Source organism: Cetorhinus maximus, chromosome 27, assembly GCF_964194155.1.
Source record: "Cetorhinus maximus chromosome 27, sCetMax3.hap1.1, whole genome shotgun sequence".
Taxonomy (NCBI): domain Eukaryota; kingdom Metazoa; phylum Chordata; class Chondrichthyes; order Lamniformes; family Cetorhinidae; genus Cetorhinus; species Cetorhinus maximus.
In genome coordinates, this window is record NC_135905.1 from 15,837,669 (window position 1) to 15,852,055 (window position 14,387).

The 14,387-nt window shown below is 38.6% G+C and overlaps 1 protein-coding gene across 1 annotated transcript in view; it reads left to right on the top strand.

The window, feature by feature from the left end:
- chuk (component of inhibitor of nuclear factor kappa B kinase complex) overlaps window positions 1–14,387 on the top strand; it is an 80,902-nt gene that overhangs the window by 27,600 nt on the left and 38,915 nt on the right. Inside the window, exons 4-10 of the mRNA XM_078530797.1 lie at window positions 2,018–2,135; window positions 4,067–4,136; window positions 5,504–5,592; window positions 7,244–7,333; window positions 8,237–8,361; window positions 9,761–9,868; window positions 13,730–13,865. Of these exons, the coding sequence (XP_078386923.1) occupies window positions 2,018–2,135; window positions 4,067–4,136; window positions 5,504–5,592; window positions 7,244–7,333; window positions 8,237–8,361; window positions 9,761–9,868; window positions 13,730–13,865 (736 nt within the window). The remainder of the gene's footprint in view (window positions 1–2,017; window positions 2,136–4,066; window positions 4,137–5,503; window positions 5,593–7,243; window positions 7,334–8,236; window positions 8,362–9,760; window positions 9,869–13,729; window positions 13,866–14,387) is intronic.

Genomic DNA, 14,387 nt, shown 5'->3' on the forward strand with positions numbered 1-14,387 from the left:
GCAAGCCTGGAGCTGGTTGTTCTCAGTGGTCTGGGGAAATCCAAGGGAATCTTGGACTTTGTAGCCTTGAAAGGAGGTGATTTAAAACATGATCTTAAAGACCTGTATAAAACAGTAAACAGTAGGGAAAAGCTAAATTCTGAATATTACTTCAAAATGAATTGCAAATGCAGCACCAATGGGATACCAGAGGTAAATCCAGCACTGATGTCATGCAGATGTTCAAAGAAAGAATAACATATTTGAAATGAATGAACAAAGCCGAGGACTGGATGTGAAAATTCTGGAATCATTCAAGAAAAATGAAATGGCACACTGGGAGAGAGGGAGAGAATCTGAAAGGGTTTTTGGATATATAACCTCATTCATATTTAATTGGGCAATAAATAATTTAGTTTTGTCATCTGATATTTTTCTGATCTAACTTCTAAAAATTATTCCCACCTCAGTCATTGTTTCGTGTTTTAACGTGCCAATTACAGCTTACAAGAGTGTGGCCATACACCTGCTTCTCAGACTTTGCTTAAGATACTCTGAATAAGTAGATTGAGTGCACAACTACTACTTCTTTGGTCACGTTATGGATGCACTTTCTTTGGCTATCGCGTCCTGGTGTGGGACTTGAACTCAGAGCTCCTGGCTCAGGGGCAGGGATGTTACTCACTGCTCCACAAAAACACCTTGGTGCACAACTAGAACAACACAATTTTATTAGTAGATTCATGCAGTTAAAAGAGAAAAAAATTGCATTTATATAGTATCTTTAACACCTTTAGAATGTCTCAATTAAGTGCCATTTTTTAAGAAAAAAGTGTGGTCACTATTGTAATGTAGTAGGAAAATGTGTCAACCAATTTGCAAGGCCCCGCAAACAGCATTGAGATACATTGAAGTAATTTTGTTTTTGATTACATTGATTGAGGGATAAATGTTGTCAAAGACTGCAAGAATCCCTGTCCTCTTCTTCAAATAGTGTAATGGGATCTTTTACATTCATCTGAGAGGGCAGGTTTAATGGCTTATCCAAGACATGGCACCTCCAATAGTGCACCACTCTTTCAGTATGACGCCAAACTGTCAGCCTAGATGGTGTGTTCAAGTTTCTGTGATAGATTTAAATCAGGAGTATCTGACTTAGAGTTGAGTGCTACCATTGAGCCAAGGATGGCACATGAGCTCTGCTCTGTAGCATCAAAAATCCATGGACCTTTAATCCCAGTTTAACTGTTGGGGTAACCTTTGACTCTGATTGTGATGGCGTATGCAGGATCGGGAGATCACATTATTATAATGGTGGTAGATTCCTTTTCCATTGGTGATGTATCTCTGGTGTCTGCCAGAGAACCCTGGTATGGAATGGCTGCATTATGATGGAGGGGGAGATAAAACAAAAGATTACATTTTTAATAACTTAAGCTGTCCAGGCACAGTGATCCAGGCCTATGCTGTCTTCCACCTGCCCAACTTATGCTGGCTGGCGGGCAAGTAAACCGCCTTTCATTTAACAAACTGATGCACCAGTGGATTTGCAGGGAAGGGTCAAGGAAATCCTAGGCTTCCTCTGGTCGCCCCACCCCCATGTTTGGCAGAGTGATGTTCTGTGTACACAAGGTCCTCTGGAAAGTAATGGGCAACACTAAACGCTGATGTAGCCAGATCAAGGCCAAATTTGCCGCTGTGCACCAAAATCCTGCTGGGCTTAAGGCAGGAATGTGCAATAAAAGCTGTGAATTTTGTTAGTTTTTGTTAATCAAGGTGGATAGCAGGCCTAGTGTCTCTCTTTTATAGATGCAAGATGGCAGTAATTTACCAATTTTCTTCTTATTGTCAAATCATATGTTTAATAAATTAGAGTTTCCAGGAAGGGCCATTGTAGATTGATACTTGATTAGATTATTCAATGTATTTTTGAGTTTAAACGTTGATGCCTCCTTTTGCTTGTATAAACTGACTGTTTATCAGTTGTGTACAATGAGGGTCACCTACATCTCTTTCTTTCCCTCCTTTTCAAAACAAGGTTAAACAACCCAAATGTTGTAACAGCATGTGAAGTTCCAGAAGAAATGCAGGATATTGCATTTAATGATGTCCCTCTTCTTGTGATGGAATACTGTACAGGAGGTGACTTGCGTAAGGTAACATTTTAAGTTTATGTTGTGATCTGAGTAAGTGGAACGTTGAACTTAATGAGAGCTAATGGAGTTACTGAAGATGTTAAATTGAATTATATTATGTATTAAAAACCCTTGCATGTTGCTGGACAGGGTCTTTAAAAGAAAAATGATCTTGGTGATTATCTTACATTAGATCTTGACCTAAAAACTACCATTATTCTTCACTTGTTCACAATACTTTTGTACTCTATGATGGTTCACCTTTTAGAATGAGAATGGTGGGAACTATCCTTCTGTTCCGTTCATGGGATTCTAAATAATGTCACTATCAAATTCAGCAAAATACAAAGTGCAGTGTGTAAGGATTTTTCAAAAATTAAGCATAAGCTCAGAGTGGCAGGCTAGGAGAACTCAATTATAAATTATGTAAACAAAGCAAAATAAAAACATTGCAACCTTTCATACTAGTGCTTCTGTGTGTCCTTTTTCCTCACCACCCACACCCCCTCCTCCATCCCCAGCCCCCAACAGTTGAAAGGGCCCTTGACCATGTCTATTCCATTTCACGCACTGGAAGTGTCACCCTTTCTCCCTCACAGAACCACGATAGGGTTCCCCTATCCTCACCTTTCACCCCACCAGCTGTCACATTCAATGGATCTGCCATTCCCAACACCTCCAGCATGATGCTAGCACCAAACACATCTTCTGCTTCCCTCCCTTTTCAGCATTTGGAAGGGACTGCAATACCCTGCTCCACTCCCCAGTCATCCCCAACACAACCCCCCACCCCTTCTCACAGCATCTTTCCGTTCAAGTGCAGGAAGAGCAACACCTATGTTTTTTACCACCTCCCTTATTACCATGCTAGGCCCCAAACACTCCTTCCAGCTGAAGCAGTGATTTACTTGTAACTATTTCAATTTAGGATACTGTATTCGCTGCTCAAGGTGACTCTTCTACATTGGGGAGACCAAATGCAGACTAGGCGAGTGTTTTGTGGAACACTTCTGTCAGTCCACAGGTGTGGCCCCGAGCTTCCAGTTGCCTGTCATTTTAATTCTCCTCCTTATTCCAGCTCTAATCTTTCTGACCTGGACCTCCTGGAGTATTCCAGTGAAGCTCAATGTAAACTCAAAGACAACACCACATCTTGTAAATGGGCACTTTACAGCCTTCTGGACTCAACATGGAGTTCAACAATTTTAGATCATCCCCATTTTGTTTCCTTTCTCTTTGCTGGTTTGTTTTCTCTCTTACTTTTTTACTTGCAGCCAGCAGCTATTCATGATTCTGCCATTCACACCCCCTCTAGACACATCTTTTGTTTCTTGTCCAGTTAGAACTCCCCTTGGCCTTGCTTCACTGTTCTATAATTTTAAAAAGGCAGTCATCTTCTGGTATTTTCCTATTTGTGTTGGCTACTTTAGCCATGGTATTAAAGTACGTTTTGGTATGAAGTAATGCTGACTGCTCCCAAGTTTATTGATTTATCTTTCGAATACATTAGAAAAAAAATCCAAGGTATTGTTTAATGTTTAATTTCAACACTATCATAATTCATTAGGCTTTAATGTTTACTCTTGGAAAATTAAATCTTACCTGCTAACCAGAATTTGTATATCACTAAAATTGTACGTAACAGCAGTGTACATTTGAGGTATCATTTGCACTGAATTTGAAGAGATAATTGACACTGAATTTTTGAAGATTCTGAAGAACCTGCATTAGAAGTTATTTGATTCTCAGTTATATCTGCAAGCTTATATTTTACATTCTGTCTAAAACCCTTCGTTTAGGTTAATATTAATATTTTTATTCGGCAATATATTTTTTGGAGTTGGTTTGTACTGCTTTATTCCATGCTCTTGCAGGATAAATGTGTGACAATTTTTGTTTTTAATTTTTATTTTCCTTGTCAGTTATTTGCTGATTATGTTTTATGTTTCAAGATATTAAACAAGCCTGAAAATTGCTGTGGACTTAAAGAAAGCCAAGTGCTTAGTTTATTACAGGATGTTGGTATGTGATTTTTTTTTTAAATGTCTGTTTATAATTGTTATATTAACATTCTTGCCTATAACGTGCATTTTTTGTGTCACACTTCCTAGCACGTTTTCCCCATCACACTTTGCTGATAACATTTATTGTTATTTACACCATGGTTGATGTGGTATAAAATTCCGAGTTACAGTAGCAAATATTTGCACACCTCAAAAGATTAAAATAGATCCTTTTTAACTAATTGTACTCTTACATAAGCTCTCATTCTGTGGTGTAGCGTATTGATTAAGCAGCATACTGTGATGTGGAGGTATTAAACTTGTGGTTGTAGATGTAGCATTCAATAAAGGAATTTTCTATTTGAGTCAGTCCCTTGATTAGTGATGAATGGAGGTGAGGTACTCCTGTTTTCCTGAGGAGGGAATCTAAAGATTTGAAGACAATTTAAGTTGGGTTCACCTCTGAAAACCACCTGGTGCAACAGAAAGCCAAATTAGACACACAACTTGTAGAGTTTGGTATGTAGCTGATAGATCCAAGTTACCATTGCAGGCTATCACTCCATTATAGTTGCACTAAGGTCGACTGTGAAGCTGTAAGCCCACATGCCTGTCTGTGTACTCTGCAACATTAATTTTTAACGATAATGAAAGTGGGCAGAAGCGTCAGGCTGTCTCTTAACTCTGGGAAAAGTCAAAAGTAAGTTGTGGAGCTGAGCTCAGTATCTTTGTTGAAGACAAAGTTGAGGCCGTGTCAGACGACCTTCCGCTACTTCACACTATTTGGCATCAATGCACCCTTGTAGTCAGATCGTGAACCACATGCTGAAGGCACTACTTTTTTTTATCAATTTGCATCTGAAACTCCATGTAAATGTGAAACTAGTGGCATGGCAACCTGTTAGCAGCCTGACAAGAGATTGCTTTTTTATTGTCATAAAAATTATGGAGTTAATTAAAAACTATTGTCAACTTTTTTCCAACATTTTGTTTTTTTTATTTCTAATTTCTTGCATTTGCAGTTTTTGCATTTATTTTCCTATATTTCCTTGCCTTTTATTCCTTGTGTGAACCTTTTCAATGCCTTTTCATTCCTTCACAACTCCTGCTCTTTTTTTTAATGTCCAAAATCTTTTCTGACATTACCCTAATTCTTCCTCTCAGTCCAGTGTTTCAAGAACCTCTTTTGTTGGCTATTCAAACCAATTAACTGACTACTGACATGCATTGTTCCCTTTCATCCCAAATTTTGTTGTTTTGTTTTTTGTTCATCACAAAAGGAACTTGCTTATCTTCCAGTTTTCAATTCTAATAACTAATAATAAATATTAGCAAAACAGAAACCAAGCTACTTTTGGTGACTATTTTGAATTTGCTATACATCAGGTTCTGGCATCCAGTATTTACACGATAACAGAATTATCCACAGAGATCTCAAACCGGAGAACATTGTACTGCAAGAAGCCAGTGGGAAGGTAATAAAGTTTGATCAGGAATTTAAACTGTTACATTCTAAGCTTTTTATCACTTTGTAGCTTGCCTTTTAAAGCCTAGAAATTAAGTACGGCAAACTTCCTTGTTTTGATAGCGTCCCATGCGAGCTAATATTGTATGTAGTATATGGTTTTCTCTCCTTAGACTTGTCCCCCATCTTTCAAACCTGCCATCATCACCCCTCTTTTAAAAAAAAACCCTCTCTTTTTTTGCCAACTAACACTCCACCTCCCCTTCCTCTCAAGTCCTTGAATGTGTTATCACCTCCCAAAACTCTGTCCACTTTCCTCACAACCCCATGTTTGAACCTCTCTGATCAGGTTTCCGTACCTGCCACAGAACTAAAATATCCCTAGTCCAAGGCACAAGTGACTCAATCATGGTGCAACATCCCATCTGCAGCAGTCATTGACACAGTTAACTATCCCATCCTCCCCCAATGCTTCTCTTCCATTATCCAGCTGAGTGGGACTTCCCTCACTTGGTTCTACTCTTGTCTATCCAGTTGTAGCCAGAGAATCTCCTGCAATGGCTTCTCCTCTCATGTCTGTGATCCATTTCCTGAGCTGCAGGAAGACGTGATGTCTGTTCACCTTCCTCATTATCTCCATAATTGAGTATCAACTCAGTAGCGTGGGTCAAGTTAAGGCCCATGTAGGTTCCAGTGAAATCTACTTCAGGGAATTCTTCATTGGCGATGAACAAAAAGAAGCTTCCCCTGACTTTTCTCTCATTAAGATATCATTTTTTATATGCAAATAGCACGTGACAGGTGCGTGGGCTCAGTTTTTGTTTATTATCAAGAGCTGATGAATTATTTTTGTTCACATGAATTTAAAGTGTTTGTTTTCACTGAATACTATATAATCAGATTAATTTGGGCCTGTATGATACCCATGTAAGAGTGAGTCAGCCAGAGTTGCTCAGTTTCATATTGGTCAGAAAACCACCACTGCCTGTCTTAAAATATGTTTTTTTTTCCAAATTAAAGTTAACTTGTTTGTATTTTCAGCACTCTATTAAAGCATGATAGTACATAAAAAAAGTAATTGGATAAATTCTTAGTGTGAGAAATCAAAAAGGCAATGATACGAAAGCAGAGTGATGGTGGGCAAAACATTTTTTAGATAGATAATAACTCTTCCAAGTGGAGCAAATTCAAACTTGAGAAGTATTTGCAGGGTGGGAAGTGGGACCATTTGAAGGGTAAATTGAGAAGCCGAACCTGACTCTGGTAGACATAGACACAAGTAATTAGGACATGCTTACAGCAGACTGACCAAGGTGATGTTGAGTATTGAGGCACTGGATAACTGAAATACGGCACCATCAGAAACAAGAAATCAGCTAGTTCCAGAACAGTAGCAACAACTGGTTTGGCTGTAGACATGACAGGAAGTCCCTGATCACACTATAGCACACTATATACATTGAAAGGGAATAAAGTGAAATTGAACATTTATTAACCAATCATTTTCATAACATACGCACTAATAAGTAACAAATTAATGTAAAGTGCAAACAAAATAGCTGACTCACTGTTTTTAGTTTTTGCTGAAAGGATATCTGAATTATTTAATTGCAAAAATATAAGGCAAATAGAGTGAATAAATCTTTTCATGTTCACCACAGTTGGTACATAAAATAATTGACTTGGGCTATGCAAAGGACCTGGACCAAGGAAGTCTATGCACATCTTTTGTAGGGACATTGCAATACCTGGTAAGTTTTAATGCCTTGTATATTAGAAATGTGCTTTTTAATTGTTCTGAAGTTGTTCCTGTTAACTGAGCATGCAAGGACCAGGTGACACGGATTTAAGGTTTTGGGCAAGAGGTGAAGGGAGGGTATGAGGAAGAACAAGTGGTAATGACCTGGAACTTTCTGTCTACAAGGGTGGTAGAATCAATGATTTCAAAAAGAAATTTGATGGAAATAAACTTTCAGGATGATGGAGATGGAGTGGGGAATGGAATTGATTGAATTGCTCTACAAAAAATCGCCGTGGACTTGATGGTCCTTCTGAGTCATAATGACTCTACGGTAAGGATGTAGTAATTGATGCACCCTAGTACTTTTTACACAATAGTTTTTTTAAACTTTTAAATTAGCTTAAGACATTGGTAATAAAAATGTTATGTCTTCAAACATTTTCTGTTAATTTTCCACTTCATAAGTTCTTTTATTCATATTTATAACATAACCCGTGAATGCAAACTTTGTGACTACCCCCTACATCCAATGGAGGTGCTGCAGCACCATCACAGGCAGGAGGCCACATACACGTTGACAGGTTTACTTAGGCATTTTCCATTATTAAATTTCCATATTCAATTTAAATGGGAAAACAAATATAAGGACAGAATGTATAACATTAAAATGATGACTAAAATGGTAGTGTCACTAAGTGATGAATTTCTCCCCTCTCAGTTTGGTTTTGTATTTAATCAGACTTAAACTGTAATTAAAAATCTTTAACATTTCAGATTTTTGAATGGTGTTTGTGTGTTTCTGCTCCCATGTCTTGAAAATGAGCAATATAAATTCATTTTTGCATTCTTTAGTTTTTGAGAGAAACTATCTAAATGGGCTTGGTAGTTAAAGAATAATATGATATTTTTCTAGGCTCCAGAGTTATTTGAATCACAGCCATATACAGTCACTGTAGACTACTGGAGCTTTGGAACATTAATTTTTGAGTGCATCTCAGGATTTCGACCATTTTTGCACAATATGCAGCCTTTCCAATGGTAAGCAGACTATCTATACATCCTATTTTTGCACTTAAGTAACAATTACGACTTCCATTTACATCGTGGTCTAACACAGGATAACATTCCAAGGCATTTCACAGAAGCATAAGACAAAAATTGACATTGAAGCAAAGAAAAAGTATTGAAAGAGGTGACTAAAAACCTGTTCAAACAAGTAGGGCCTACACAGCTGCAGGCACAGTCTAGTGGCAAGGTGAAGGGAGTGGGGAATGCACACCAAAGCAGAGGAATGCAGATTCTCGGAGGGCTGTAATGCTGTAGGACATAACAAAGATAGGGAAGAGCGGAGCCACGGGAGGGGGAATTTGAACATGAGGATGAAAATTTTTAAATTGTGAGTTGATCGATTTGGAGCCAGTGAAGGCCAGCAAGCACACTGCAGTGGGTGGACAGGACTTGGTGTGGGTTCAGATACAGGCATCAGAGTTTTGGGTGAGCTCAAGTTCAAAAGGTGGAAGATGGCTGGCCAGTGGAATATTGAAATAATCAAATTTGGAAGTAATAAAAGCATGGATGAGTGTTTCAGCAGCAGATAAGGGGTTATGTTATGAAAGTGGACCATTTTGATGCTGTAGCAGGGTTGGAAAGCTGATTAGAACTTTCCAACATGGATTTGGGTGGTGACAAATTTAAGGACTTTGAAGAGGGAGGTGTGGTAGTCTGCAAGAACAGTGGGATCAAGGGTGGTTTCTTTTGAGGAGGGGTGATAAAGGTAAGTTTAAAAGGGAGGGACAGAGCAGAAGGAGCCATATACAATGTCAGCCAGCATGAAAGCCAAGAAGTGATGTTGGGTGGTTAGCAGTTTATAGGGTCCAGAGAGCTGGGGCTGGTTCTGCTAAACAAGATAAGCTCAGGACTTTTCCTAATTTGGAGTTGGTTTGGATTGCTGTTCTTATAACCTTTTAGTTTAGAGTCTGACTTAGAACTATATCACTGTTCCTTTAATGTTGCTGGGTCAAAATCCTGGAGCTCCCTGTCATCTGCACTGTGGGTGTACTTACACCACACAGACTGCAATGGTTCAAGAACATGGCTAACCACCACCTTATTGAGGGCAGTTAGAGATGGACTTGTCAGTGATGCCCACATCCCATAAATGAATAAACCAGAACTTGAAAGGCAAGCACTGCACCTAAAAATAAATTTGACTTTCTTTCCAAAATAAGAAATGTACAATATTCACCTTTTATTTCAGTCTATATTAAGTCAATAGGGATGTTATAAAATGTGCCACAGCAATGATGCTGCTAAAGCTCTTTAATGATGAAATGGTCATGCCACAATCTGCTGTTGGTTTTCACATGATGCACTTACATAAAACACTGAGGTTGTTTTCTGCAGGAGAAATTAACAGTATAAATACATTTATTTTTAGGCATGGCAAAGTTAAAATTAAAGGCCAACAAGATATTATGGCTGTTGAAGAGATGAATGGTGAAGTCAAGTACTCCTCAAACTTACCACAGCCCAATGGCCTTAGCAAGTGAGTAATACCTTTTTCAGAATTCTTGCATCTTGACTAAAGAGATTTTCATATAGTCCTTTTGCTGAAACTTATTGTAGATCAGTCTTGGCATCTGTAGTAGAAAGTATCAGATCTTTAATTATTATATAAGTTGTATTTTATTACAATCATTTTATCGTATGCATATCTTGTCATGGGCTGAGAGATACATGTTGATGCATTTTTAAATTTTCTTCAACCAAATCTAAACTTTTTTGCTTTAATGGCAATGTTTGGCAGGACAGTCTACTGAATGAACTGTGTTTATTTAAAAAAAACTCTTAAGTTGATTTTTTTTTATTCATTATGGGATGTGGGCATCGCTGGCTAGGCCAGCATTTATTGCCCATCCCTAACTTCCTTTGAGAAGGTGGTGAGCTGTCTTCTTGGACTGTCGCAGGCCATGTGGTGTAGAGGCACACCAACAATGCTGTTAGGGAGAGAGTTCCAGGATTTTGACCCAGCGACAGTGAAGGACAGCGATATATTTCCAAGTCAGGATGGTGAGTGGCTTGGAGGGGAACTTCCAGGTGGTGGTGTTCCAATGTGTCTGCTGCCCTTATCCTTCTAGATGATAGTGGTCATGGGTTTGGAAGGTGCTACCTAAGGAGCCTTGCTGATTTCATTTTTTGGAGAGCTATTGTCCCAATTTGATATAGGAAGCACCTAGACTTTCAAAAAAGCTCCTCAATATGGGACTGAGAGAACTTCCTTTACAAAAGAAGTAAGCAGGTATCAAAGTGAGGTATAAATGTGGGCTGGCAGCTTGCTAAAAATAATGAAACAGGCCTTCATCTAGGTTGAGTTACCGAGAGTTATGAAGTGGTATGTCCTGGAGGTCTGTACTGGGCCACTTCTATTTCTGGAGCAGCCTGTAGCAAATGGCCTGGACTTGTAGCCTGAGTGCAAGGCGCTGCAATGCACACATGACACTGAGCTAACGAGGGGAAGTAGGATTTGGATTTCAAAGAGGCAGTCATGATTTTGCAAAGAGTTCTACCCGTTATGCATCTGAGCTGCTCAGTGGTAAACAAGTTGAGTATGGAGAAATGCAAAGCAGTCAAAGCACTGTGTTGAAACACTAGTCATGGGTGGGTTAAATTTTGCCTAAAGGAAATTGAGTCAAATGTCAAAAAAATCTCCTCCATCCTCACCTCACAACTATTGTGCAATTTTGAAAAGGTTTCTTTTTCAAACTCCTCAGTTTTCCTCTTATCATTTCCCTCCATTTGAATGTGACAACCTGTGCTGGGGTAGAGTTCCTCCACTAACAGCAGCCTGTAGCACTTGGCTAAGTTATCATTCTTACTCTGACAGACTGGATAGTGACTTTGGAATCATTGTAGATGAATTTAACCCTCTCCTATCCAATACAAATTGAGATGTACTTCCAACAACAACAACATGAAAGTGATGAGGAGTAGAATTCTTTGCACTTTTTCTGAACAAATCAGGGATATCAAGATCAGTTGCAACACTTCTCTACCACCCTGACTGAGATAAGCAAAGTCAGCACAAAACAAACATTGTTGCTTTGCTTTTTAAAAATATACATTTGCTGATCTCTGTGCCAAATGATGGCATGCATTAATTTTCATAAATTGTAGTTACTCTGTTCCCTTTTGTAAAAATGTGTACAGTAAGCTCAAAATTGTAGCATTTGCCTGACACCACTATGCTTGTATGGCAGGTATTATTTACCTTTAATGCACATGTGCTAGTGAGGAGCAGAGTGATAAATTCTGAATCCAGAACATGTATGATATCGAGTTATTCCCATTTCTACACTACTGGGGGTATTTTAAATTAATGATCCCAACCTACATTTTGCTTAATTGAATAAACTCTACAAAACATTTTGACATGTAAATCGCTCAATCCTAAATTCCACCATTTATTAGCAGATAAGGCTCACTTAATGTCAGTATAGACATTTCCCAGTTGAACATATATATGCATGAGCTTATCATTTCTTTATACAACCTAACTGGTAACCTAAACTTTTGACTTGTAGGTAGAATTACTTTTTCATCACCTGAACAAAGGGAAGTAGTAAAACTCTTGTCAGATCTGAAGGCAGATTTCCAGGAACAGAGATTTGGTACTTGAAGCTATTAGTATCTAGTTTTAAAATCAGTGTTGTAATTAACAGGTAGCTGAGAATTAATTTATTTTTATTTTCTTTTGTTCAGTATTGCATGAAACACGAATTTTAAAAAAAATTCATTCTTGAGATGTGGGCGTCGCTGGCTAGGCCAGCATTTATTGCCCATCCTAATTGCCCTTGAGAAGGTGGTTGTGAGCTGCTTTCGTGAACCGCTGCAGTCCATGTGGTGTAGGTACACCCACAGTGCTGTTAGGGAGGGAGTTCCAGGACTTTGATGCAGTGACAGTGAAGGTGACAGTGAAGGAATGGCAATATATTTCCAAGTCAGGATGGTGAGTGGCTTGGAGGGGAACTTGCAGGTGGTGGTGTTCCCATGTGTCTGCTGCCCTTGTCCTTCTGTTTGAGTATTGTAATGTTTCAGCATTGTGTGCTGGCAGAGCACTGGTTGGGAACTGAGAGTTCCAGCCATAACTCTGACTCAGTAGAGTAGTCTATAATTGATGAGCATTCAATGGGGTGTTGAGGATTGGCTTGTATGAATGTATGCCCATAGAATTGGCTGTATCTCACGCTCTGTAAGGAGATGTGAGGGTATGTTCATTTGTGAACAAGGCCCTGGCCATCCATATGTTTATTGTGGATGATCGCATCAACATTATGGCCTTGACGGAGACATGACTGAGCGGTGACTGGCACTTTTCCTCTAGTGAAACCTCCCCTCTTGGCTGTTTATTCCATCACTTGTCTTGTTCAAACTGCCACTGTGACGATATAACTCTTATCTCTAAATCACACCTTGGTCTGTCTCCCACCTTCTCTGGCTTCTTCTCCATTCAGCTTCCTCCCTTGTTCCATCCCACCAGCTTCTCTTTTGAAATGTTAGAGTAAATACAGTTTTGGCAGTTTTGTTTAGTCTAATCTGTTTATTCTTTCTACCATGTCTCCTTAAAGCACATAAATTAACTAATTAAATTGCTGAAAGGTACATTGATCCCCACTACTGCCCACCCAGAGATAATGAGGGGGAACAAGAGTTTTTAAAAATATTGATTTAATATAACATTTATAATTAATTGATAAAGTATTATGTCACTGGATAGCTCACACAATCGCTTGTGTGGTGGAATAGCCTGGTAGCAGGTGTTACGTGCAGCTAAGTTCGAATAAATTGCCTTTAAATTCATTAAGAAGCTTGGGGAGTGTGTTCTTTTGTGAAATCAACTGAACTAGGAGTCATCAAAATGAATGATAATGAACTGTGACTTCATGCCCAGCACTCCCAAAATAATGCAGAGATAGATGTCCAGGTAAGTCTATCAAAGTACTAGTATTTGTTCGTTTTATATGTTGCTCAAGAACTACAAATTTCCTCGGTTATCAACTTTAACTTCTGCAGGAGCCCAGTGTTAGATATAAAATGTCAAAGAAATGGGTGGGTGATTGATGGTACATGTGTAATGATGCTGTTATGTGTAGGATTTTTTTTAAAGGAGCTTTGTAGCAGACAGCTTGACAGCCACCAGGTGTCCTGGAACATGACTTTATATTTTATGGTACGTGTGGTTGTATAACAAGGCTGTTATATAATTGGATTACAGTGAATGCAATTAAATTTTGTAACTTATATTTGAAAAAGAGAATTAAAAATGTCACTGATTTGCAATAACTGCATGTTGTGCTCAAATGCAGCAAGTTTAACTTTTGATTTCCAATGTTTTCATTTTCTCTTGTAGCCTAATGGTAAAACCACTGGAGACATGGCTACAAATGATGCTGAGATGGGATCCAAAACAGCGAGGTGGCAATATAGACCCAAACACACATCGACCAGCATGCTTTTTACTTCTGGAACACATTTTAAGTCAGAAGGTTAGGAATACTGAGGCAGCATAATAAAATGTTGGTTGAGTATGTGGTGTGCAATATTGCTTTTAGTTTTAATTGAAAACCTCCTCTCTGGGTTAAAATACTCAATTCCAGCCATGTGAGAATCTGGATTATAAATTCAGGATTCGAATCAAAAAGAATGTCACCTTGTTTCAGAAGTATTACATTTTCATTGTGAACCTAGTGTGTAACACTTACATAAAGTAGAACAGCTCAGGGTGAAAATTGGGCAAAACGATATTTTAATTGTCTAGAATACACTATTTTAGATCTTTTTTTTATCTATGAGTATGAAGAGATTGAGGAAGATTTTTGAGTTAAAAGCATTTAAATTGGAACACAATGGGCTGGATATTCGGTGCAGGACCTTCTACGAGTGATGGGTGGGAGGTGTGGGGTCTGGTAGTGTATGGGAAATCTAGAAGTAGGTGCAGTGAATGTGCTAGTGGATTTTTAACCCATTCATGGAATTACCATATCATTTCCAGGTCTCTTGATCAATTG